The following is a 26,232-nucleotide window of genomic DNA, read 5'->3' as shown; positions in this document are numbered from 1 at the left end:
GTGGAAGGTCAGAGAAAACCTCTGTTCATCACACACGTGCACACATAGCCACCTACACAATCATATCTGAGTTACTTCATGTCCTGTAAAAATAATCCGCTGTTATCCTGCTATTTATAGGTCGCTCCTTCAAACTGACCAATCCCTCATGCTCCTCCCTTCACTTGAATGGGGATGACTTTACTATGATTCTTTGGCAGCTTAATAATTCATCATCGCTCAGTTGCGCCATGAACCAGACCGAGACTGAATGTCTGACTCGATGATGCCTCCAGACAGATGTGGCATCCTCCATGAGGAAATTAAAGCTCAATGAAGGAGCGCAGAATTATCTTGCAGATCCTCAATCGTATGAAATATTCATCACAGAACGACGCATTTCCAGTGGAACGCACATATTATTCTGGCCTTGGGGCAAAGCTTGTCCGATATTTTAAACAGGCACAAAATAAAACACTATTTTGGCCTTGGCACAATCTTAAATATTCCATTTCATCCCCTGGCTGCATGCTTTAAGGTCTCAAGAGCAATTTTGTGAAGTAGATACTTAATAATCTTTTTTACTGTCCAGTTGCATCAACCCAATGTGCACACGGGCCTTTGTTCTGATTCCCCAACAATTAGCTTCAAATAATGAGGTCAGTTGTTCACATTTCTATTTGTGGAGCCTGTGCACATGTATTTTCATTCTGTAAGGGAGCATGTAACACAGGATGAGATGCAACACCATCAGTTTAACCATTTAGGAATTAGCTACTATCATACCAGCCTCCTCAGGTGAGAGTAAAAACCATAGACTCTGGCTTATAAATTAAATTGGATAGCATATTAATGAACATTAAATAACAGAACTGGCATCTAAATCATATAAATTTCATATATCCACACAAATATTATCAAATATCATGGCTGACATTACAGGAAGGTACTTAATTTTTCTGGATGTGTTTTACCTGTATTTTGTAGTTCATTGCACTTGTGTTAAATAAATCAGAAATGTATTTCCCCCTCACTCTGTCTATGAAAAGATCAAATTAAAAATACAAACATAAGCATATATAGGCTACTGTACATCCATGCCTCCATTTTTGCTTATTTTTTAAGTTTTCTTATTATTTTTACCACAATAACTTAATGTACAAAATTATATATATATATATATATATATATATATATATATATATATAAATTGTAAATGCCTGTTCATGCCTCCATTTATTTTTTAATTGTCTTATTATTTTTACCACAATAACGTCAAGTACTCTCTCTCTCTCTCTCTGTGTTTGTGTAATTGTAAATGACTGTCCATGCCTACATTTTTACTTAAAATATTATATTAATATTATATATTTTTCATAAATTAAAAAAGGAATTACAGAAGCAAATCTCTCTATTTCTCTAAAAATGCCTATATGCATCCATAAAAAATATATTATACCATAACACCGTATTTTTTACCATAACTTTTATGCACAAAATTTTACATTTATATTTTACATATACCCCCCTTGTACACTCTTTATACTTAACATTAATTTACACAGTTTATGTTAGGCTAGCCGTTAGTTATAGACGTTAAAACTAAACGTTAAAACAGTCCCCAGTCTCCCCGACCACTCGATCTGTTGCCCTGCGTCACCCGAGGTGCAGAAACAATCCTCGGACCTGCTACAGCCAATCTGAAGGCTCGTGATCCAACAAAACATCACCACATTTCTCGGAAATCAAGGGAAGTGGCTGAAATTAAAGTTACCATCTTAACCCCGTACAGTAACCTTCTTAGTGTTTGTGTGGCGGGTAGTGTGTGTGTGTGGTGGCAGGGTGGGGGTGGTCTGCCTGGTTGCTAAGGGCAACAGGGTGAGATAGATGGAGCCGCAGCTGCGCGTCTGTTAATACCGGCGCTCGACCCTCAACGTCTCCGCGCGCGCAATTCTCCACACACACACATACACACACACACACACACTCTCTCTCTCTCACTCACTGATCCCTTTTCTGTCAAGGCATGAGGATGCGAGCGGGGATTTAGTTTGTGTCTTTTCCAGTCTGAAGCAGATTATTACCTTTCCTCTAGCACACGAGACGGATTTACACACGAGGGACAAGGTTTGCAGACTATTTTCTTAGTAATAATGTTTTTGTTGTATTATTATGAGTATTGCTGTCGTGAAGAACTTCATTTTGCATTTATGTTTCAAAGTACATACGTGTGATTTTGAACGCTTAGCCTATGCAATGCATTTAACAATGGATATTATAAGGAAGTGCATAGATTTATTTGGAAAGGACAATAGGCGCGCAATGACTGCGCCCTGGATTTGAATTCGTAGGCATAGTGAAATTGAGTATTAGGTTCAACAAATCCGTTTCCAGCTTGTCTTGCTTTGTGTTTATGTTTATAAATAAGGACATCTGCTTCACTTTTGCCTGTTTGCTCAAGCAACTGTTACGAGTTCATTCATTCATGCGATCAACTTCGCCAAACGTGCCAGACTGTCTTCTCCCATATTATTATCAGACGCACTCAAGTGTGAATTTGCTCCCAGTTGCTTCCAGTCTGTGGTGTAGTATATATGTCAGTGAAATACCTTTTTACATAGCAAAAGCACATCGGTCGCTGAATTGGATCTTTACGAGATTTCGAGAATAAAACAAGCATGGCTTTATCACAATAGACACCGAATGCGCGCGCTTGTGCGTGTGGCGCGCAGGTTGTTGTTGTTTTCCCGCTGCATGATGATTTCATAATTCCCACATCACACATTTACATAGTGACAGACGTTTTATTGGTTACTGGAAGATTCGTGAATCGAAATATGTTTTTAATTATTCCACTAACTAATGTGAGGTCCTAGAAATTGGTGATCTGAATCAAATGACGTGAATGAGTATTGTTCAGGGTTGTTTTCCAGACACAACAGAAGTAGGATGTCTCCTTGAGTCTTTTCGAAGCTTTTTTGGCAAATAACGTACTGCTCGTGCAACGCGTCAATTAAAACAACTTGGGTGATGTTGATATCAACACATTTTTACAAAATGGAGGAGATGGTTAGGGACGCATTAGCAATGCAAATGAGGTTTTGAAGAGCATTGGCACCTGCTGTCTCGAGCATTTGCATAGGCTTTTCCCTCGTTTCCCATTAGAATTATGTTCTACTTGTGCAAAGCAAGGTTTGAGCCCACACTTAGGGCTTTATCGAGGGAGCTTCTTCAAGTCTCTTCTACTGCGTTTGCATAACAAAGGGCAAGGGTTTTGTCCATGAAAAGAGGGGACAAAACCGTCAAGCCTCAATTGTCCCAGTGTCAGTCGGATGGGCAAGCAGGGTCTTGTGCCCCATCAGTAAACAGACTCAGTCACGGCAAAATCCAATTAAGCCATGTTCTTTCCATCAGGCTTTTCACAGGGCAAAGAATATTGCTTCTGTTTTGTATGCTACTGTACTCATTTTACGGTGTATACAGCCATAAGGTTCCTTGAATAAATCAATTATGTAACTATGTCACATGTGGTTTCACCTCTAGCGTCTCAGACCAAATTCAATACAAAATAATCTGAAATTTCGCAAGTGGATCATTCAGAGGTAGCATTAAATTGCTGTAAGCATCAAGAAAGCCTGACAATTTTTTTCTTTTCTTTTTTTTATCTCAAAAGAATCCTCGGTGTACAAACAAAACCAGCCTCATTGTTAAGCAATATGAGTTGACCTAGGGTGAAGAGTTTAGAGGCTTATAAGATCTTTCATTGTCATATGGGCAGTGGCATGTGGACTTATTTTTGCATTTGGCATTTTCACATCCTTACCTGACAACACATACCTGTGCATTTACACAGTGAGATAAGTTAAATGTCAACAGAAGATGTGGTGTATTCAGCTCAATATCTAAATTAGCCTAAATAGCCTAAATGGTAAAACATATCAGTGATCATGTGTACACTGTGACTCCAAGGTGATTGGAGGCACTTAAAGACAGCATAAGTTTGTCTAGTACATACTTTATTTTTACCCCATGTAGAACACAACAGTACAGCTAAGATGCACCAGTTTCAAGGATTGAAAAAAAAAAAAAAAAAAAATTCATATGCTGACTGAAATACATCCAGCCAATTTAAAACTGATTGTTGTGTTTTCTCCTTCTAGCTTTGAAGTCCATCTACGGAATATGATGCAGAATTGCCCATTTCTTATGGAAATAATTTGGATAGGAACACTCACAGAGCTGTTGGCTGATCATCAATGAACTCAGTTTCATAAAGAACTCAAGGAAATAAGTATATTTCAAGAGGAAGACCTGATAGTTGGGAGTTTTTATTTTCGATATGGCGGCAACCGAGGCTAATGCAGAGCCTGTCCAAGCAGACATTGTCGAGAACAAGGCAGAGGAAGAAACCACAAAACCAGCCTCAGTTTCAACAGATGAAGCCCCAGCTTCAACAGAGGAAACACAGCCTACTACTGAGGCAACGCCAAGCACAGAGCAAACAGCTGATAGCAAATCTAAGCCAGCCTCTGAGAAAATATGGGACTCTTTTTTAAATAAAAGTGGGCTTGGAAAAGTAATGGGAGGGAAAAAAAAGAAGGAGCAGCAGACAGGAGCTGAAGATACTCCTGGCGAGGAGCAGGATAAGGGCTCTAGCCAGAACGATCAAGGGGATACTGCAGGCCCTAAAGAGCAGGAATCTACTCAGCCAGCAGAAGCTGGTGAGGCTGCAGCTGACGGGCAGACTATTGAAAAAGCACCAGAAAATGAGGAGGCTTCCCAAGAGCAAAAGGCATCTGGTGCCAAGCCAAAGCAAGGAGAGAAGTCTAGTGTTAGGGACTTCATTCGCAAGCCTGTTGCTAAAATTTTCTCGCACAAAAGCACAGACAAAAAGGAGGGAACAGGGGCACTCCAAAAACATGACAAGATTCGGTCAAAATCACTAGACAGGCTGGAGGATATTGATGCCAGTACAAATGTGGCAGACCAAGCAGAGGAGCCTCCGACTGCAGACGAGCCAGACAAGTCTAACCCCCAAACAACAAAAAACATGAAGCGCTGGCACTCTTTTAAGAAACTCATGGCTCAGAAAAGTCACAAGAAAAGCACAGACGAGTCCAAGGATGCTGAGGGAGCAGAAGGAACCAGTGCAGATGGAGCAGGAGACAGTGGGACACTGGATTCCACTACAAAGTCAGAGCACTCTGGCCAAAAAAGGTGGAAACTAAAGAGATCCTGGACATTCCAAGGTATGAAGAGAGATTCATCAGTTGTTGGAATCCACAAACCAAAGGACAAAGACTCTTCCGATGTTAAAGACGAAAATGCCCCAGAGGCTGAACAGGGGACGGAAGATGTAAAGGTAGCCAGTGACGTAGAAGCACAGGAGAACACTAATGCGAAGGGTGAGGAAGAGAAAGGAGCAACTGCTACTACACAGCATGCAAAATCGGTGGACCATCATGCAAATGAGATCTGGACCTCTTTCAAAAAACGAGTTATTCCCAAATCAAAGAAGGCAGCTGACTCAGGTGGAGTAGAGGAGGAAGCAGCGGGTGAGCAAGAGCAGAATGATGAACCACAGGCGGGTAAAGACTCAGGCAAGACGGCCAAGGCAAAAAGGACACACTTCAACCGTGCTGTGTCACTAAAGAACTTCATACTGCGAAAGGGGAAGAGCACCAGCATGGACATGGGGGAGAGTACAGCAGCCCAGAAAGATGGAGATGGTACTGGTGAGAGTGAGGCTAAAGACTGGGATGGCCTTGATGACACAGCTGGGGAAACTGATGTCCCACAGACTGGATCAGAGGAGCAGACTGTGGCTCCGAGTGAGAGCAATAATGAAGCTCAGGTGGCAGGCGAACACAAGAGTTCTGATGGAGAGGAGAGGTCCCAAACTAGTGCACCATCTGGTCAGCCATCAGACAAGTCTCACATAGCGGATCCAGCACCAGAGGGAGGAGGCCAGACAGAGCCAAAAGCCAATGGTGAGAATGGATGTTCGGATGCTACATCAGAAGACACCACAGCACACAATCATGAAGCAACAACCCAGAATGACGTGAAGGATGAGGAGACCAACCAGGAGACTATAGACTCTAGTGGGAAAACTTGTCAGAAGGCTGGGAAGATCCTCAATCAAGACGGGAAGTGCGATACTGTCAATGCAGTTGCCCAAAGCGGTGAGTGTGAAGCTCCAATTGACTCGAGAGATCTACAGCAAAATGCAAATGACAAAGCAGAGTCTAAATTAGGAGTAGGTACTAGTGTTGAGGTAGAGACTGGGGCGGATGGGGCCCCTCAAAGTAGAGGGTCCCTTTCTGGGTCAGTGAGGACCAATACAGATGAACAAGAGGAGGCCTTGAAGAGGATGTGCTATGAGGTTGCAGCTTCCATCGTTCGTGCAGTTGTATCCTCAGCCACTGAACAGTTAGCCAAGGAGAAGGACGTTCTGGACAGTAGTTTTAAGTATTTCCAGTCTGAGAGCAATAGCACTTACACAGATATTGATGTCAGTTACTGTCAAAGAGAAGTTACTTTAAAACAGGGATCTCTGCATTGATCCTTGGCAATCCTGAGCAACTTCATCTGTTTGTGGGGACATGATCTGGTGTTGTGGACACGTCAAAAAGATATTGCTACACTCCATAAAAGTTTTAAAACGTTGAGAATTTTAGGGTCAGTGAATTCTAAGGAAGATACGGGTGCTTTAATTGAGCTGTTTGTGAAGTTATCCAAAGTAGCAATTTGTGTTTTCTTAAAAAGTAAATATAAAATAATTTAAGGAAAGATTGCAGCATGCATCTATGTTAACATGGAACCACTGATAATTTAGTGTTTTTGAGGTAGGGTTTTTTCACAATACTGTCAGATGCAGTTGTGTAGTGCTTGCTGTCCTGTATTTATAAAGTTGACAATTTATGTTGGTGAATCTAAATGAACCTCTACTCTGTGACAAAAATGTGTGTATAATTGATGAAAATTTTAAATGTAGAAATATACTGTAATATATTCTGAAATCTCTTCTGTTATCATTTACCAGAAAAAAAGGCGGGAAACGTGTGACGCCACACAAAGAGGATTAGATCTGCATGGGATTCGTTCAGCAAGGAGCTTTGCCCCCCTCCCCCCAAATATGGAGTAATCACATGTTTATGCCACGATTCACCATGGTGAGAGATGCAATCCACAGTTTAAAAATATCTTGAAAAGCAATAATTCAGAATCATCAATCAGTGCAGTTCTTGCTACCTTTCCATCATTGTAAATGTTTTGCCTGTCTGCTAGTGAGATTTTATATTGTCATAAATGACATTCCTTTGAAATGTTAATCTCAGTGATCACAAAGTACCGTGATCATAAAGACTGTTAGTTTTATATTAATTGTCATTCTGTTTGTAGTTTTCCTTTGACTAGATATATGTGATACAGACACATCTGAAATAACAGCCCGCCAGACTGCCCCTGAATTGTGAATTCAACACGGAATGTGCTCTAATCTCTGTGTTTTGGTTTTTAGACTGTTATCTTGTGTACATGAATAAACCACCATTAAACATTAAGTACTTCTCTGGGTTTTCTTGCAGAATATGCCATCATTGAGAGATTTTAGAAAATGCTGACTAATAACAGATTAACTGGGTTTGCCATTTGGGGCTGTTGGGGTAACAGACTCAGCTAATGCAAATCAATGGAGAGAATGTTTAGTTTCCCTCCAAAAATACTGCTTCACAAATAGTGCATAATTTGCATCTTGGGAAATGGGAACACACATTACATTAAACCCCTAATATGAACACTATTATGTCAAATGTCAATTTATATTGGATTACTTTAACAGTAATTTAATATCGTACTTTAGCCCCTTGATATTTGTATTGAGCTCAGGTGATTATGACTGTGCCATCCTTGATGACCATCACTCTGTCAACTATTTATACTAAATCATGCAATTAGAACGTTAACTGCAGCTTAACATAAATCCTAGCAACAGGTTTGGTCCAGCATTCCCTATAGCTCACAGCTGGGTCAGGGTTAATGAAGAACCGTGTGGAAGTATTAACACATAATGAGTTGTCTTAACAGGGACAAAACAGGACAGAGATATTGAGACTGTATTGGCAAGTGGGTGAAACGAACACTGCATGACAGACTTGAATATGGCTTTGAGAAGAAATCAATACCTATCGACAGCACGACCCGGGTGGACTTTACAGACTTAGCATATAGTCTGCTACTTAGCAAATAAGGGTCAATAACTTTTTACTGTTTGTTGTGGTATAAAAATACTTTTATTTACAACAGGCATTTGCATATGCTGCTTAAAATACTGTGGCCAGCAGTTTAACTGGTTAAAAAAAAAAAAATAGATGAGTTTGAATCAATTCGGGGAGGGGGGGGGGGGGGTTGTTGGGGACCACCTCTCCCCTTTGTTTTAGACAGCATTGACAGACAAAACTCTTGCAACCCACAATGCACAAACTAATATGTTTTAATCACATTTAGTACTGTAGATATATAAACAACAGTCAAAGGCAATTTACAGTTTAGACTTAAGAAACTCTTACAACATATTATCTGAGAAAATATAAATCCAAACAAGCAATTAAAATAAAACAAAAGTCCTTTTGTGCATTACCCTCATCATCCCACATATTTACAGACGTTGCTTATGAAAAGCTCATGTTTTGCGATAAAGCAGTTGTGCATTGTCATACACTCATTATATACATTACATAGATCTACTCCATTTTGGACATCTCAAATTTTGTAGTCATGATCTCCTGAGGAAGAAAAAAGAAAGAAAAAAAATCAAAATCATGAAAGGGAATTATGAGGAAAGGGAGTCATTTAAAAAATGCAGTGCCATACAATGGCATTCCTAAAAAAGTAACACAGTTACATAAAAACCTATCAAAATCCTAAATTTTTTCTAGTATGTAATCTCTGATCTCCTCTTTTATGAGATTTGTCCACACTGGCTGCTGCTCGATATATGAACACATCCAATGTTAGCTTAAGTGAGCTCTCATTAGTCAGACAAAACCTCCAAAGCCTCAGCGCTCCTTTTGTTCCAAGCAGAAAGAAAAGAGGGAGCGAGGGTAAATACTGTGACGTGACAGGCTGATCGCTTTCTGCTCTACTTGGGAAGCTCAAAGGGTGCCCACTGCTGGCCAATCAGAATATGAGACACTTACCTCTTCTGAGTCTAGCAGTGGTGGCAGTGCGCTGCAAAACAAAGAGAAGGACACGTCAATGACACGGCAGAGATTGCTAGCAGCTTTACAGGCAAACTGATGACATGTTTGGGTGTACAAATAATCAGTGACATACTGAATAATTCTATTAGTGCCATATTATCTAACGATAATTTCTATACACATGAATCCCTGGACTTACACATCAGCCATTGATGAGGGAATGTTCTCCTCAACCCATTTTAGATCTTCATCCTGGATGGAATAGAAAACAAATTTACCATGAGGTGAAGGCCTTGACGTTATCAAAAATATGCAGCATATTTGAAAAAACACAACAATAAGCAATTCTTTCCACACAATATGGTGCTTTTTTATGTAAACAACATGTCTAATCCTTCATAAGGCACTCTTATATACGGCAATACAACATGCTTATTTTCATGAAACAATTACATTTTTCTTTTATGCCAAGTATTGTTATGAATTACCACTTTGCTGGGTTTTGCACTTCCATTGGTCTCTGGTTTCATCCCTCTCATTTTCACACCCTCTGTGAATTCAAGTTTAACTGGTTAGAACCGGCTAAACGCAGTCAAATGAAAGCACAGCAAACAAAGGCTGAAAACCAGATCTGCAGACTTGATGGGCAGCATTCAAGTGTGCTGATAAAATGGAAAATGCATGTTTTTAAGTTGGCATGAAATGGAAAAATGACCCTATTTTCTAAATGCTTGTTATAGATCTTACTGTAAACATTTCTCTATGTATATGTTTATTAAAAAAACTGACCTAGTAATTTTTTGTTCAAATGACAATTCGTGATAACTTCATTACCTATCATTTAGTGTTTAATCCCATCCCTGCAAGCTCATGTATATCTGCCTACTCTTTTGAGCGCAACACCAACATCTCAACGTCCAATGTTCAACCGTGACAATCATGTTTAATCATGACTTTAAATCAAATACATCCTATTTAGTAGAGAATGAAAGGCAGCTTGTAAAGATCCCATGTGCAGAATTATTTCTCCATCATCTTTAAATACAGGCTACTACTTCGGTCTCACACCTGCTAATTTTTTAATTAAGACTCTTACCGAAGGCTTCATTCATTAGCTGCTCCTCTTCTTCCTCACTAATCTCATCCACCAGTGGACTGAAGGCATACCTGAAGGGTTCAGAAGGACAAGGATTGACAATCTTGTTTCTACTATTAGAGTAGTGGGGTTGACACATGGGTAGAGGTGAAGTGCTGTACCTCTGGTTGTTGGCTGACGGCCTCCATAAGAACATGATGACAAGCAGGATGCTAGAGAACAGGAAGCGCCAGAAAGCATCATCTATCCACAGCTCTCTCCAGTCCTACAAGAGTAGTTGTGAAGGAAAAGAGGAGTCATTAAAATGATATGGGTTTAACTAAAACAGAAGACATATTACATATAAAAAGAAAAGGCTTACAGATTGGCACTTGGGTAACTTGAAAGTCTTCGTTGTCCACAGAATAAATATAACAGAAGCTGAAAGAGAAGCAGAATTTCATTATGAGAACATGTGGCAAAAAAAGAAAGCAGATAAAATTTCAGACCACAATTCTAAAACTAGTTTCACTTCATTGAGAGAAAATCTTTTATCATTAATACAGTAAAACAATAATATTGGGAAATATTATTACAATTTAAAATAACTGTTTTCTATTTTAACGTTTTAACATGCAATTTATTCCTGTGATGGCAAAACGGAATAATAAAAAAATCTGGGGGAAGTCGTGGCCTAGTGGTTAGAGATTTTGACTCCTAACCCTAGGGTTGTGAGTTCGAGTCTCGGGCCGGCAATACCACGACTTAGGTGCCCTTGAGCATGGCACGAACCCCTAACTGCTCTCCGGGCAATGCAGCATAAATGGCTGCCCACTGCTCCGGGTGTGTATTCACATTGTGTGTGTGTTCACTGCTGTGTGTGTGTGCACTTTGAATGGGTTAAATGCAGAGCACGAATTCTGAGTATGGGTCTCCACTTGACTTGTCACGTCACTTTTATTTTTTTTATTTTTTAAAGCATTTTATCTTATCAATATTGAATACAGTTGCGTTGCTCAATACTTTTGTGAAAAACTGCATTTTTCTCAGGATTCTCTGATGAATAGAAAGTTAAAAAATAATAGTATTTATTAAGAAATAGAAATCTTTTATCTTACTGACCCCAGACTTTTGAACGGTAGTGTATCGTATCGGTAAGGAAATATCAGTGCTTGCAAGTTTTCAGTAAAATTATAGTTTGAAAAGCCTAAATATAGCAAGAAAGAGAGACTGAGATTGAATGTCCCCAATCATGGCTCACTTTCCATTAATAAATCATGTAACCCAGATGTTTGACACAGACCAATCATAATTCAGTATGCGAAAATTACACAGACATTAATCGCTGGCAGTTTCAATGCAGTACTGTAATCCTGTCACTTTGCACAATAATTTAGAAGTGTGATGCATATGCTCACCAATGACAGCGAATATGAGAGTGTTGGTGAAGTGTCGATAAAGGGACAGCTTGATCACATTTCTCCTCAGCCGAAGGAGCTTCATCGTTTGGGCCAGGCTAATGAAGATGTGACTGAGTGTCAAGGACTATATCTGATCACTAGGGCTAAGCGACTTCCAGTTCATACACAATCTAAAGCAAACAGTTTACTTTGCTGTAAAAAGAGACGTGAAACAGGAAATGTAGAGAACTGCATAGAGTCTTCCTGCACAGGTTTGTCCTTTAAGGTGTCCTCAAGCTTTACGAGTACAGAAAATCTCAGAAATCGCAAAGGAGAACATAAAGAGGGGTGATCAACCTCTCACATATGCAGGGTCACTGTTACACAACCCATTAAGAGAGAAAGAGGGACACACACAAACAGTAATGGAGAAATGTAGGATATCCACCAGCAGAGGGTAGAGTCGAGAACAGCCAAGGGGATGGCAGCCAGCAACACCAGATCATCTTCAGCCTGACACAACAATATAGGGGGAAGTTAGAGGGAAAGACAGAGAGAGCCAGGGAAAGAAGAGAAGAGCAGCAGCATCACACACCACTATCAGAGGGACCTACATAGGGCTGAGCGATTGCCTATTTATGATATTCATTAGCTTACTATTTATATATTTGCTTTGTCACAGCTTGAAACTGTCACCTTTATTTATTTATTTTTTGTTAATTTGTTATGGTTATGGCAAAGCTGAATTTCCAGTCTTCAGTGTCACATGAAATCATTCTAATATGCTGATTTGGTGCTCAATAAACATTTCTTATTATGAGCAATGTTTAAAACAGTCGTGCTGTTTATTTGTGTAGAAATCATGAAACTTTTTTTTTTTCAGGATTCTTTGACTATTAAAAACTTAAAGGGGTGGTTCGGGATTTTTGACATCGGACCTCATTTTTAGGTCAGCCTGGTTGTTATTCATCAGTGGAGACATTTTTTTTTTTTAAATTATCCAGTCCTTATATTTGGATAGTTGGCCGATGCTAGGCTAGCGCGAGTCAATGGGTATATGTTAGCCAGCCATTAAAAACCGTTTTACCCACTCCACAGTGCACCAAACGCAAATCAATTATAACACTAGACTATCGATGCAAATGTCCGTTGATAGAATAATGTTAGAAATCAAACTTACCTTTCATCTCAATGATCCTAAAGGAACTAGTTTCTCAGCCGCTGCGGAATTTTACTTTGCTCTGCTTATGTGATGTTAGTGATAATCAGTGTGCCAGCGGCAGGTAAATACACTTGCGTCATGTGTGGACCGGCTCACTCGGTTGCCTAGGTAATCAATATCACTCCGCTGCTGCTGTCGACAAGGCTTATGATTACAGGGAACAAATTATAACTAATGCAATGTGATGAAAGGTAAGTTTGATTTCTAACATTATTCTATCAACGGACATTTGCATCGATAGTCTAGTGTTATAATTGATTTGCGTTTGGTGCACTGTGGAGCGGGTAAAACGGTTTTTAATGGCTGGCTAACATATACCCATTGACTCGCGCTAGCCTAGCATCGGCTATCTATCCAAATATAAAGACTGGATAATTAAAAAACAAAAATGTCTCCACTAATGAATAACAACCAGGCTGACTTAAAAATGAGGTCCGATGTCAAAAATCCCGAACCACCCCTTTAAAACTGATTTTTTTTGTTTTGTTTTTGGTTTCAATGTAGGAGTCTTTCAATTCTGATCTTATTAATTCATCCCAAATATCTCAACAGTAGTGTACGCAAACATAACTATTACTAAAACAATAATATTTTCCTATTTTTAAGTGAATCATTGAATCGGAATTGATACACAGTTTAACAGAAATGAACAGACCCTACGAACTATTGTAGCGATACATTTTTCACCTCCAAATAGTGTAAAGTCACCTACTATGGTGCTTAATATTGCAATCAGAATAATCACAAATACATCTTAATAATTATTACATCGCCCAACCCTAGTACTCACACATTGCAAAACCATAACCACCATTCAGGCCAACAAAGGTAGATCATGCTACAAGCTTTGAGGCAAGACTGAAAAAAGATATTTCACAAAGTATTATCCCAGCTGCACACCACCATCACAAATTTCATAACACGGCTTCCTAAAAAGAACTGAACAGAGTGAACTGTATGCACTTGTAACTGCAAAAAACTCAGTTGGATCTACTTTCATTTCCATTTATCTGTCAAAAATCTACACCATGCAGGAGTAATAAAATTTAACACGCAGTCTTAACTGATGATCAACATGTGAAAGGATATCCACCACACAATACAAGAATCAATGAGGGCCATAACTATGTCACAAAGCAGTCTGCTTGAACCACCTTGCTCCTGCGAGAGAGAAACATTAAGCTTCACGTGACATTTGGTGCAGCATTATCATTACTTTAAATTAGGAGGTTTTTCACAAAGGTGGACATGCTTCTCCACTGGTCACTATTTTTCATTTTTAGTGAAATTGTGTTCCGTTTCAGCTGTGAGACTCTCCTTACCGTGTTGACTCTCAGTACTCCTTCTATGATGGAGAAGATAAGGTAGAGCAGTCCTACCCCCACCACCCTGTGCAGCAATGCTCCTAGTCTTGGTCTGCAGCAAAAAGGCGGAGTCATTGAAAGAGAAATGTACAAAACTATTCTGAAGATTACTCTTATAGCAAATGTCTTTATCAAAAGTATTAAAGTCATTTTATTACAATTTAAAATAACTTTCTATCTAAATATATCAAATTTCTAATTATATAAATCTAATTACTCCGGTCTTCAGTGTCACATCAGTGATCTATCAGAAATCCCTGTAACCACTGCTAACATTTTTCAATATTAAGTGACAATGTTAAAAAGTTTTTTTCCCCATCAGAACAATGTAGTAACAAAGTGTAACTTTTGATCAATTTAATGGATTCTTGCTTTATAAAAGTATGACTAAGACCAGATTTTAATCTATTTTGTTCCAGCTGTCTCAATATATTAGTGCTTCAAAGCAGCTTACTTGACTATGCCATATCCAAGACTAGCAATGATGACCAGCACTCGAGCCAGGGTTCTTTTTACAGCTGAAAGCACCTCTGCAAACACCACTGCACCTTGAACTGCACAAACAAATAATGCACCATAATGACTACATTCACTATAGTAACCTTATCAATGTTCAACAGCAAATTTACACAATCACATCAAACATATGCCTGGATTTATTTTTATAATGGTCCACAAAACCATACTGTACATCAAAACAGTTTGCCTTTGTGTTAACCATAAAGCAGCTTTATTTTCATATTTACTAGATTATTAAATATAATTAAAAGAATATTAAAAACTAAATATTAAACAGCCCTCAGTTTTCCTCACAATGTGCATGACCTATAAACAGAGCTGGATAGTAACTGATTACATGTAATCTGGATGATGTAATCAGATTCAAAAAATGATTAGTAATTGTAATTAGATTAAATCTGAACATACTTGTCATCAGACTACAGTAACTTTTTTATTGATTGCATGATTACATATTCACACAAAAGCAATAAATTATTCATAATTTCTTGATTCTCCTAAATTCCTCTTTTTCATCTTTTAAATGTTCCTTTCTAACATATCCTGCTGTTTATATACTTTCAGAAAGTCTTCCAGTTTTATGGATTTATAAGTCATTAGTCAGGTGGTTACACAGCACTTGAAAACTGGATTTACAAAAATCATATCAAGTTTAAGAAGTGTTCCAACATCGCATCAACTACTGATGAATACATACATTTTTATTTGAATTACCATTAGGTTATTAACCCACGTATTGGTATTTAGAGGTCTTTTGTTTTTGAAACCCCTTTAAATGCACACAGTAGCTTTATTTCATATTTACATGGAATGCAGTCATTCCCAATCACCTAATATATTTAATTTATATTTAAATATTTAATAATTAAGTATCACATTTGCACATTCATGGTTCTCTGGCATTGGTTAACGGTCGCATGACATGCAGGCCAACAAATACGTTTTTTTTTTTTTGATAAGCGTTTTATTTTGATTGCCGTTATTTTAAAATGACTTACTTTCATTTGATTTTTTTTATGATTTAATTAATTATTAGCTTTTCATTAAACTCACAACCCCCTGCAGTTCATTTACGAACCCCAGTTTGAGAAACCTTGACGTAATGTTATATTTAATGAACTTCATGTTGTTCATTACAACGAATGGAATATATTTTCTTACTCTATGTATTTTTATATCAGTATGGTACAATTAAAAACAAAAAACCAAGTTAGATCAAAGTTAGCTGCTAAATAAATTAGGCCAAAAGGAATCTAAAAGGAATCAAAAAGTAGTCTGACTATATTACCTATAATTTGTAATCGAAAGCCTTAAAAACTACAATTTTTGTAATATAATTTGGAATAAGTAACAGAGCACAATTTCTGGGTAATCTACCCATCTCTGCCAATAAAATTCTGGATAAACCTATTGTGAGTGCAATAAGTTATCTCATGTTTAAATGCCAACATCTGTTACCTTATGCACATAAAAATATCACATTTCAGCTGCAGACACACAGTATGGTCTCAGTTGTTGTAAAATTAACAAATATTTAAGTTGCGTTACCTGAGTGACCATCATAACGGATGCTCTGGAATTCTGCATAGTATACTGCCTTCTCAAACATGCCAAGGAAGATCACTCCTCCAATCCAAAACTGAATCCGAAGCAGGTCTCTCCAGTAACACGCAGAGAGAGCCAACCACAGCACTCCCATAATCACGTAGATGATGCACATCACCATGTAGAACTGAAGACAATGGGCATTGAAAGAAAATTTTAGTGGAAGCTTTGTAAATGAAAGAACCTTCCAAAATGCTGCCAAAAATGCTAACAATAATGCATAAAATAATTACTGCAATTGAAAAATTAAACAAAAAGCAAAAACAGAAGAAAAACCCCAACAAACAATGTGTACTCACAATCATCAATGGCCATTCAGATGCTGAGATGTATTGATAGGTGCCGTGCATCCTGACCTCCACTGTATAATATATATTTAAAAAAATTATTATTAAAATATTAAATATATATTAAACTATAAGTATTAATGCATTTATAAAATGGGTAAGTAATTGTACATGTTATTCAAAAGGTCCCTTGCTGTCAAAGCAGGTTGTTCTCATTCATAAAACATTATAATGGCTGTTTGAGTTCTCATTTAAATCTTACATTTAATTCTTGATTTTATTTCTTTGGCAGGTGGATGTTTTGCCTCAATTTTGATGATGAACATATAGGGACTGTCTTCCCAGGTTTGTGCCACTGCAGTGTCTGATTTAGATTGTTTTTGCTGCAACAACAAAACATGCATGTAAAAAAAAAAAAAGATGAAGAAAAAAAGAGACGCCTCAACCTTTTTATGAATCATGATTCTTTCTGTGCTTTAATACTCACAGAGGTCTCCACTGATGAAGAGTCTTTGCTTTTTGGAGCACTCGTTGAATCTGTAGCCTGATCATGCAAACATTTGAAATGGTTAACTGCATAAATCTTAACATTATTGACATGGAACTTAACACACGTTATGTCATATCACATCATTCCTTCTTTTACAAACAAAATGTACCATCATTTAATAATCATATCAATGCATTAAAGAGTTACTGACCCAAAAATCTAAATTCTGTCATTATTTAGACACTCTCATTAACATGCAAGTGGCTCTTTTCCCATACAGTGAAACGGAATGGTTACTATGACTGCAAAAATGTAAAAAATAAAATAACTATATATTGCTTTTGGTCCTTTCTGAAGCCTGACAGTCCCTGGTTCCTTGTATGGTAAAGAACAGCTCAGATATTCTGCTAAAGATTTCCTTTTGTGTTCTTCAAGAAAAAAAGCATCACATAAGTTTAGAGGGTGAATAAATGATGACAGCCTTTTTAATTATTGTAAATTTGTTACATTTTGTAAATTATGAACCAACATTTTTTGTATCCCCATCTGTGTTCACTGCAACCCTCCTTCTTCTGCTTTGTGAATTTGGGGTTTTCTGAAACACAAAAAAGAGCCAACAAAGTTTCCAAAGGTATACAGTAAATCCTACATAAAATTTTGAACTGCGACAATATTAAATATATTTGATGCTAAATTGCATTGTAATTTCTGATTTCGCATTGATTGATTTCGAAATGTGGAAATGCGGAGAATTCCTAGACCAGAAATTCAAATTAACAGAAAAGTCTGCTGATTGTTTATGCTTGGGCTATTTAAGTTAACAATACTAACAGTGAGAAAACAGTGAGACAGATTTTGTGTCAGATAATCAGGATGACAAATGAAATACTAAATAACAAGGCTCTAAAATGCTGGATTCTGATTGGTCAATCACAGCATTCCGTGCCGCTGAATTAGGCAGAGGTGGAAAGAGTACAAAAATATTCTACTCAAGTAAAAGTACCATTACATTAATGAAATTTTACTTAGTACAAGTAAAAGTACCAGTCTAAAAATCTACTCCAGTAAAAGTAAAAAGTAGCTCATTTAAAATTTACTCAGAGTAAAAATTACTTAGTTACATTTTAACAGTGGGAGGGAGTCAAAATGGGACAGACCAAGGGTGTCAAACTCAGTTCCTGGAGGGCCACAGTCCTGCACAGTTTAGATATAACCCTAATTAAACACACCTGATCCAGCTAATCTAATCATTTAGGTTTATTTGAAAACTACATGATATGTGTGCTGAAGCAGGGTTAGAACTAAACTCTGCAGGGCTACGACCCTCCAGGAACTGAGTTTGACACCCCTGGGATAGGTCTATTAATCTCAAACTAGTTGTTTTTAATTAAAGGAATCAGTTATTTAGAATAATAAAACATTTGGGCTGTTACCAGGCAAATCAGTATCAACAAACTCATCTTTTAATGCAGAGGAAATGCAGAAGATTCATTGGAAGTGGCATTTAGATGTATTACACTGTTTAGTGCAGGACAAGAATGCATTTAACCTGCAGTTACAAATGCATGAATAATGTTATAATATACAAGACATAAAATGTTGAATACTCATTTGAAATGATAAGAAATTAATTATTTAAAAAAAAATCAAGATACTTTAAATGTGAAATTAAAATGGCCAGTATGTGTCAGCAAGTCACTGTTAATAAGTGAGTCATTGCGATTGAACCGAATCATTTAAACGTTTGATTCATTCAGGAACGAAACACTGTCACGTTGCTCAGAGACGCAAAACTGTGCTTTGGTGGCTGTGTTTGGAATTATTTTCTGTTGTAGAAATAGAGCTAAAAAAGGCAATATGGTGTCTAAAACGCAAGTCTCTTAATTAACTTGTTTACTGAACTGTTATATGTATATATTCATGATGATTTTTGGTGGAAAAGATGGCATTTCTTTGTGTGATTTTGACTTAATATATGAAATTATATAAATATGTGAATTTTCTGCCCCTATATCTTCAATTCTGTGATCATTCTAAATGCATTTTAGGAGACTGAATCACACAGTGAAAGAACGCACTATAAATGCGCGCACATCATTACAACAAAAATAGCACACTCCTCACCAAGGTCTTTTTAGCTAATTTGTGCAAAACCTCTTGCTAAAATGTCAAAGCTTCATTTTAACCACCAATGCAACGATGCAATTATTTAGCTTACCTCTACATTCTTGCGAAGGGTTGATGTCTTGTCGAGATTTTATAAGCTGCTAGTTTGGTCTCCCTAGGCAAGCACAGCATACACAGCATAATAGAGCATACATATGGCCAGGGGTTCACTTCATTCCCTTCGAGTTCAACTTCAGAATATGACGGGGTTTCGTTTTCAGCGGTGTCTGCACCACTAACGCCTGTTTTGTCCGTCTGCATCTTTCTCGTGATTTTAGCGCCAGTTTGCCCTCCTGCCCATTATTTACTGACATACCTTCCAGGGAGCGATTTTTTTTTTTTTTTATTACTCAGTAATTAATGTGTTTTAAAATGTAGCGAAGTACAATACTTCAAACAAGATATACTTAAGTAAAAGTAAAATTACAGATTTAAAAAATTACTTTAAAAAGTATTAGTACACAAAAAAGCTACTCAATTACAGTAACGCGAGTAAATGTAATTCGTTACTTTCCACCTCTGGAATTAGGCAACTGATTTCCAACATAGCTAGCTGTTCTAGTTTCATATATCACTCGCTTTCTTGTCTTATAATCATCTCAAATCGATATTTCATTAATTAATTAGATTTATTAGATTAAATTATGTACTCAATCAGCTTTGGACAAGTGGATGACCATATGCACAAGCTATACCACTATTTTTTAACCTGGTTAAAAAGCATCAGTTCAACTCACCTGAGTCCATGACTCCAGCTGTTTAGGATGATCAAAGTCTTTTACTCCAAACTGGGGAGTCTAATCAAAAAAAAAGGAAAAAAAAGAAAGATCTCTTGACATTCATGTTAATTTGTCAGACCTGTCTGACTGACTTAACTACAAAACGTAAACCTACAACTAAATGCAAAGTATTTTATGTTTATTAACACAGCGATAAACTGTACATTCATTCAACAAGTTACGTATGAGAGAGTGAAGATGCTATGTACCTTAATTCCTGGAATATTAGATTCACACTTTACAGGTTCATACTTGTGGTCTATGTAGAATCCATAGACTCCTTCCCGGGACACAGTGGTGCTCTCAAAATAGGCTTCTGCTGAATCAGGCTTTTTGAAGAAAAGCGAATAATGCATATTAAACTGCTGCAAATAAAAAATAGCACTTTTTGGAAAAATACACTCACATCAAACCCAAACACTTCGTTGTAGCAAGGAGAACTCCGCAAATGCCATGCTATAATGAGTTCTACAGAATCAGCACACTCTTCAATGTACACTGAAATACATACAGCAGAAGAAAACAAATAACAATCAGAGCAGTCAAAGCATGTCACTGGGTTCAGTTATTATAAAAAAAAATTAAAGAGCATGTATACAGTAAATAAAATCTAGATTTTATTTATTTTATTTTATTTTTTAAACACTACTACGTTTATGGATTACAATTCTTTTAATAAAAATGTGCTCGTCAGTGTCTGAGAAAACCGAGAGAGAGAGAAAAATACAAGAGAACAGGTAAAGTAAAAGAGCATACTCACAATTCATTTCAATGAAAGTATTATTGAACATCGTCTTCGGAAAATAGAAGAACTTTGGCCTATCATCTACCTAAAATACACAAAAAGGAGGATTCTTACAATTTGAGGATCTCAGTAGTTACCCTTAAAACGAAATACTTCATGCTCATATAATTACAAAAGAAATGTATTTGTAACTAATAAAAAAGATTAGTATGTAATCAGCTATATTAGGGCAAGACCAGACTAAGAAATCTTGTAGAGCCACTACTTATAGCTTAGCCTCATCCCTTATTACACGTTCACTGTAGGCAGATAGCACCATATTATCGATCACCGGTATATATTCTACACATTCTTCAATTGTATACGTTCATTAATACTGGCTGTTGACCGGTGTTGTGTGTGTAAAAGACAATGGAATGTCATGAGGCTAGAAGATACAGCACGAGAGTCAAGGTTTCACTGCAGGGGGTGATGTACTTACAATATCCACATCCTGGACCCATTTCCCCGGCTCTGATATAGCAGTCAGCTGTGGTATTAATACAAACTGAAGAATGACAACAAGCAGTACTCCTCTGAATCTTCCCGACACCAATAGCTCGTTCGTGACAGTCGCCATTGTTAAGGAAGCAGATGAACGTTACAACTTTGCGAGCTACACTTCCCTTTGCTAAACTACATCCTGTTCGACGTCACTTTGTGGGCGGGGACGCAAAATATCGACGATTATGGGCTACAGTTAAGCATAGTCTTAAAACAGAAATAAAAAAATACTACAAAGTAATACATACTTTAATTAATGTATATATACATACACACACACACACACACACACACATATATATATATATGTATTTCTTTCTGTAAATAATACTTTTCTGAATTAAGTCTGTAGATGTTTTTGGTCATAGTTATCATGACTATTTGATGATTACAGTCATATTAAAAGTAAATTCTCTAATTCCTTACTTTATTTTATTGACATTTAAAAGAAAGAAAGAAAGAAATGCTAGAACTGTGTGCTTTTTATTTTATTATTATTATTATTATTATTGTTATTATTTTATTTGATAATTTATTACTGTTTATAATTATTTTCATTTATTTATTTATTATTTTATATAGCAATAACACATTAAACCACCATTAGCGTTTTTGCTATTTGTATTGTTTGATTTTTATCTTGATATTCCCAAATGGAATTCTTTTTAGTGTTAATAAAAATGTACAGTCAGTCAGCCAAACTACTAGTCAAAAAACAGTTAAAATGTAGTTTACTCATAAATCAAAAAGTGATTTTCTAAAGACTAGCATAAAGAAAATTATCAAGGCAAAGCATTACAGTTTTTTCTTTCATTTAAACTATGTCACAAGCTACAAATACTTAAGAATACTGAGGATGTAATACAACATTTTCACACTAGGGAGCGCTCAATACACACCTATATAAAATAGGCATGACTAAACTAAAAAAGCCTAGCCTACAAATTGACGTCTTGACGCAAAACCTCTGCAGTGTTGTTCGTGAAACGTAGTTGGCTGGTTTTAGGACCCAGAGTTTGACAAATCAGTGAACTGGGTGTGTAGAGCTGCTCTATCCAGAAAGATCAGATCGCCTTAGGGAAACTGTTTAACGTTATATTACCTGGGCAGCGGTTCTTGTCTTCTTCTGTACCTTTCCGCTGGACCTATTCAGCGTCTTTGTTCCGGTAAGTTCTCATTTAAACGTAACGTTAGTTTATTTTGAAAACATTGCCCATTCCTGATGTGCGTCAGGATTAAACCAACGGCCTGCTAAACTTTAAATTAGATTTTACAATAGTTAAACCAAGCACAGCAGCATAAATGTCATGTTTTTGTATAAACTCAAATAACGTTTTCAGGCCTGTAAGCGTGGTGCTGACAGTCATAATACAGGAAGTGGTTTGTTTATTCAGTGCAAAAACCATGGTAACCACAAGTAAATACCATAAATAGTTATTATTTTATGTACATATATTTTATGTACTTTTTTTAACTACTAGGTAATGATAAAAGAGTTTTGTGGTGAGTTAACTGTCACAACCATTGGTCTGTCTGTCTAGTGCAGTATATTAAGTTAAAAACATTAAATAATTGTATGTCTAATCATTTTGTTTAGAGTGCTCAAGATGTTTTTGGCCAACAAACTGATTAAAGGGCTTATAGATGTTGTCAGGTAAGTCTGTACTCTCACTACTGCTTGTCTAAAGAAAAACAAATACATTTTCAACAATTCATCAGTGATGATAATATTTTCTTTCCCCTTCTCCTTGCATCACAGCAACGTCGACCAGTTTATTCCTTCTGATCCTGTAAGTTTGCATGTTCCTATATTTATTGTTTATTAATTGTTTTTCATTGTGTTGAATGCTTGAGGTTGTGCCATGTCATTAAGCACTTTGGTGAATCCAGGAAGTCAAATATAGTGGTCCATTAATTTCTTACTTTGAAGAAGTTAAATGCACTCCTCCATGTACTTAACTTGTCTGCTTTTCCAGCCTCCTCCTAGAAGACCACTCGCATACGCAAACCAGAATGAAACCGATGAAGAAAGACAGTTTCGGAGGGTGTTTCAACAACTTGCAGGGGATGTGAGTTAACCTGCCATGGCCACAGACCTTTTATCTCTTCTTACTGATGTTGTTTTTAATTTCCATTTTATTGCAGTGTCTGATGAAGTTTAAACAGTCTGAATTCAGTCAGGAGCCTAATTTACTTTTAGGAAGTTTTTGTGTTCATTAGTTTCTTATTTTTGGGAGATTAAATCTAGTTTTCTATGATCTGGGTCTTAATGTACACTCCCATACCTCTCTAATGATCCCATCACCTGCATACAAGTCTATATTGGCTTGTATATGTTATTCAGAGTTACTGATCTTCAGACAGACCAGATGGGTGTGGTTATACCAGAAAAAAACTAGTCCTGGGGCAAGAAGTATGACTGGATCTTCCTCTTTTCACATTCCTGCCATTGTGAAGTAGACTGTCCCGATGGATTTGGTATGTGTTGAGTCATAGAGGGGCGTGGAAGCCTGATTTATTGGAGTATTGGATTCATTAGATGCAGGAGTGCTCTTTAAAGTTAAAGAGAGCACTCTTTCACTTTTACGCTAATGGAAAATTGCTGTCAAAACATGATTAGTATTACAGATATCATGCAAGAGATTTTTCCTGTCACACAATGGTTTGCACCGTTATAAAACCGTGGTTCTCAGGCTTTTTGACACAAAGACCCAAAATGTACCATTATGACAACACTGTTTGTTTTCAAATGTTACTAGTTGAGTTATTAAATTAAATAATTCAGTTTGTGATTCTATAATATTCCACATGTAGATATGGGGAAATACATATTTTACATTTTGATATTTTTTGTGTGTGTATTTAATTGTGTATTTTAATTCATTTATTAAACTAATTACAATTATTAAAAAAACATTCAGTGTTTCTGGTATGTAGAATGCAACTTTGTATTGCTTGCACTTCTCATGTTATTGCTTCCTTATGATAAATCGCTTGTATTCGTCATTTGTAAACATCTGCTAAATTAATAAATTGATTTTCTTTTAAGTCATCCCATCCCCTTTGCCCCCAGGTTTGGGAACTGCTGTTATAAAATACATTTTTTATATACATGTCCATGTTCTGTCTCAGTGTTTTAGACATTGCTAGTCTCTATAAAAAAAAATTTTGTCAAATGTTTTGACTTTTTTTTTTTTTTTTTTAACCATTTCCTCTTATCATAGGACATGGAGGTGAGCCCTAATGAACTGATGGGCATCCTTAACAAGATTATTTCCAAACGTGAGTTTCTTCAACATATATTGATGACACAGATGAGTCATTATGTGAAAGATTCTAAGGTGATCCCTGGTTTTCACCTCTAGATGGCGATCTGAAGACAGATGGTTTCACTATTGAGTCCTGCAGAAGCATGGTGGCAGTAATGGATGTATCTTTCTATAATCATTTTTATCAGAAAGAGGCTGATTATTACATTTTATGAATACTGTTGGTCAGTTTTGCCTTAACTATCTGCTCTCAGAGTGACAGTACTGGAAAACTGGGATTCGAAGAGTTTAAGTATCTTTGGAATAACATCAAGAAGTGGCAGGTAAAAACATTGTTCATTTTATACTTTTTATACTGGGGGACTATTTTGTCTCAACTAACTATGAATATCAGGATTTTAATAATGAGTTTTCAACCTGTTTTTGTTTAATCCAGGGCATTTACAAGAATTTTGATGCCGATCGCTCTGGTGTGATTGGGTCTGATGAGCTACCTGGAGCTTTTAAAGCAGCAGGTGAGTAGTGTTGTCAGTACTTAACTGGTTGCAGTTTGCATTGCTACTTTCAAAGGCATGCTAAAGTCGTGTGTGTGTGTGTGTGTGTGTGTGTGTGTGTGTGTGTGTGTGTGTGTGTGTGTGTATAAGTATATTTAGTAGTCATGATTCTCAGTCAGCAAGTCAGATTGGAATAGAATATAGTTTGTTGGGTCTAATTCGTAATTTCTCATCACTCCTTTAGGGTTCCCACTTAATGAACAGCTTTTCCAGTTGATCATCAGGAGATATAGTGATGAACAGGGCAACATGGACTTTGACAATTATATTGGATGTCTTGTGCGCCTGGATGCTATGTGTCGTATGTTGTTTTGCCATCTTAATTATTTTATCACAGACTCATTATATTTTTAATTTCAGCATGAATTGCCTCGCTAATGTGTTTTTTGTTTTTTTTACAGGTGCCTTCAAGACACTTGATAAAGACAACAATGGGACCATTAAAGTTGATATTCAAGAGGTACTGTATGTGAACTATAATTTAAGACCATAAAGAAACCGTATGCCCTAAATTAGCTCAAATATGACTCTCTTTTTTTGTTCACAGTGGCTGCAGCTGACAATGTACTCCTGAATATAAAAGAATATACTTCGCCATCAAGACTAAATTCTTTTGTCAGTTCCTCTTTGTGGCCTGTCATTGTCAAATGCCTTTGTTTTAACTGACATAATTATTTGTTTCATTGTTAGCTATGACAGCATGATCACACTGTCCCTTTACACTAGGTGGCAGCTTTGTTGCAACGCTTGTTTGTATTTTAAGTGGTTCGGTTTATGCCATATTTCCATGTTTTATTCCATGCCATGGTGTCCTTTTCATTTATGCTATGGTTTTATCACTTACAAAGAGCATTCAACCAAAGTTTAAAACCATGTTTAGAATAGAATAGTTTTAGAATAGATAATAGCAATTAAGGACATTCCATAGCCATATTATTTAATCACTGTCAGTTTTGCAGAGTTATTATGCTGATTATCAAATAAACGTTATTTGTTTTGGACATGCAAAGCAGATCTCCTCGCATTGCGTGT

At 36.9% G+C, this 26,232-nt stretch overlaps 4 protein-coding genes across 7 annotated transcripts; 2 read left to right on the top strand and 2 right to left on the bottom strand.

The window, feature by feature from the left end:
- The first annotated feature begins 1,902 nt into the window (after nucleotides 1-1,902).
- LOC132107895 (uncharacterized) lies at nucleotides 1,903-7,544 on the top strand. Its single transcript, XM_059514232.1, has 3 exons — nucleotides 1,903-2,106; nucleotides 4,140-6,164; nucleotides 7,025-7,544. The coding sequence occupies exons 2-3, from the start codon at nucleotides 4,319-4,321 to the stop codon at nucleotides 7,045-7,047; spliced, it is 1,869 nt and encodes a 622-aa protein (XP_059370215.1). The 5' UTR covers nucleotides 1,903-2,106; nucleotides 4,140-4,318; the 3' UTR covers nucleotides 7,048-7,544.
- Nucleotides 7,545-8,457: 913 nt separating this feature from the next.
- On the bottom strand, nucleotides 8,458-17,749 carry LOC132107893 (transmembrane protein 87A-like). 4 transcript variants are annotated; one of them, XM_059514227.1, is made up of 15 exons: nucleotides 17,142-17,749; nucleotides 16,917-17,037; nucleotides 16,667-16,728; nucleotides 16,311-16,494; nucleotides 14,698-14,797; nucleotides 14,202-14,295; nucleotides 13,973-14,040; nucleotides 11,676-11,788; nucleotides 10,640-10,698; nucleotides 10,440-10,543; nucleotides 10,279-10,349; nucleotides 9,671-9,732; nucleotides 9,382-9,434; nucleotides 9,180-9,210; nucleotides 8,458-8,765 (listed from the first exon to the last, which is right to left on the bottom strand). In XM_059514227.1, exons 2-15 carry the CDS (start codon nucleotides 16,978-16,980, stop codon nucleotides 8,724-8,726), a joined length of 1,107 nt encoding a protein of 368 aa, XP_059370210.1. In that variant the 5' UTR covers nucleotides 16,981-17,037; nucleotides 17,142-17,749; the 3' UTR covers nucleotides 8,458-8,723. The 4 variants fall into 4 exon arrangements, with proteins under 4 accessions (XP_059370210.1, XP_059370212.1, XP_059370213.1 ...); XM_059514229.1 differs by lacking the exon at nucleotides 13,973-14,040 and adding an exon at nucleotides 12,102-12,170 and having other exon boundaries at nucleotides 11,676-11,784; XM_059514230.1 differs by lacking the exon at nucleotides 13,973-14,040 and adding an exon at nucleotides 12,106-12,170.
- Nucleotides 17,750-19,960: 2,211 nt separating this feature from the next.
- LOC132107894 (transmembrane protein 87A-like) lies at nucleotides 19,961-21,523 on the bottom strand. Its single transcript, XM_059514231.1, has 5 exons — nucleotides 21,312-21,523; nucleotides 20,850-20,915; nucleotides 20,496-20,587; nucleotides 20,299-20,418; nucleotides 19,961-20,098 (listed from the first exon to the last, which is right to left on the bottom strand). The coding sequence occupies exons 1-5, from the start codon at nucleotides 21,451-21,453 to the stop codon at nucleotides 20,039-20,041; spliced, it is 480 nt and encodes a 159-aa protein (XP_059370214.1). The 5' UTR covers nucleotides 21,454-21,523; the 3' UTR covers nucleotides 19,961-20,038.
- Nucleotides 21,524-22,342: 819 nt separating this feature from the next.
- On the top strand, nucleotides 22,343-26,209 carry LOC132107890 (calpain small subunit 1-like). The gene is made up of 11 exons (XM_059514222.1): nucleotides 22,343-22,543; nucleotides 22,975-23,031; nucleotides 23,137-23,167; nucleotides 23,354-23,446; nucleotides 24,602-24,659; nucleotides 24,743-24,807; nucleotides 24,901-24,969; nucleotides 25,083-25,161; nucleotides 25,385-25,501; nucleotides 25,602-25,660; nucleotides 25,748-26,209. The coding sequence occupies exons 2-11, from the start codon at nucleotides 22,985-22,987 to the stop codon at nucleotides 25,772-25,774; spliced, it is 645 nt and encodes a 214-aa protein (XP_059370205.1). The 5' UTR covers nucleotides 22,343-22,543; nucleotides 22,975-22,984; the 3' UTR covers nucleotides 25,775-26,209.
- Nucleotides 26,210-26,232: the final 23 nt, after the last annotated feature.

The sequence above is a fragment of the Carassius carassius genome, chromosome 28, assembly GCF_963082965.1.
Source record: "Carassius carassius chromosome 28, fCarCar2.1, whole genome shotgun sequence".
NCBI classification, from domain to species: domain Eukaryota; kingdom Metazoa; phylum Chordata; class Actinopteri; order Cypriniformes; family Cyprinidae; genus Carassius; species Carassius carassius.
This window is presented reverse-complemented; position numbering and strand designations above follow the sequence as displayed.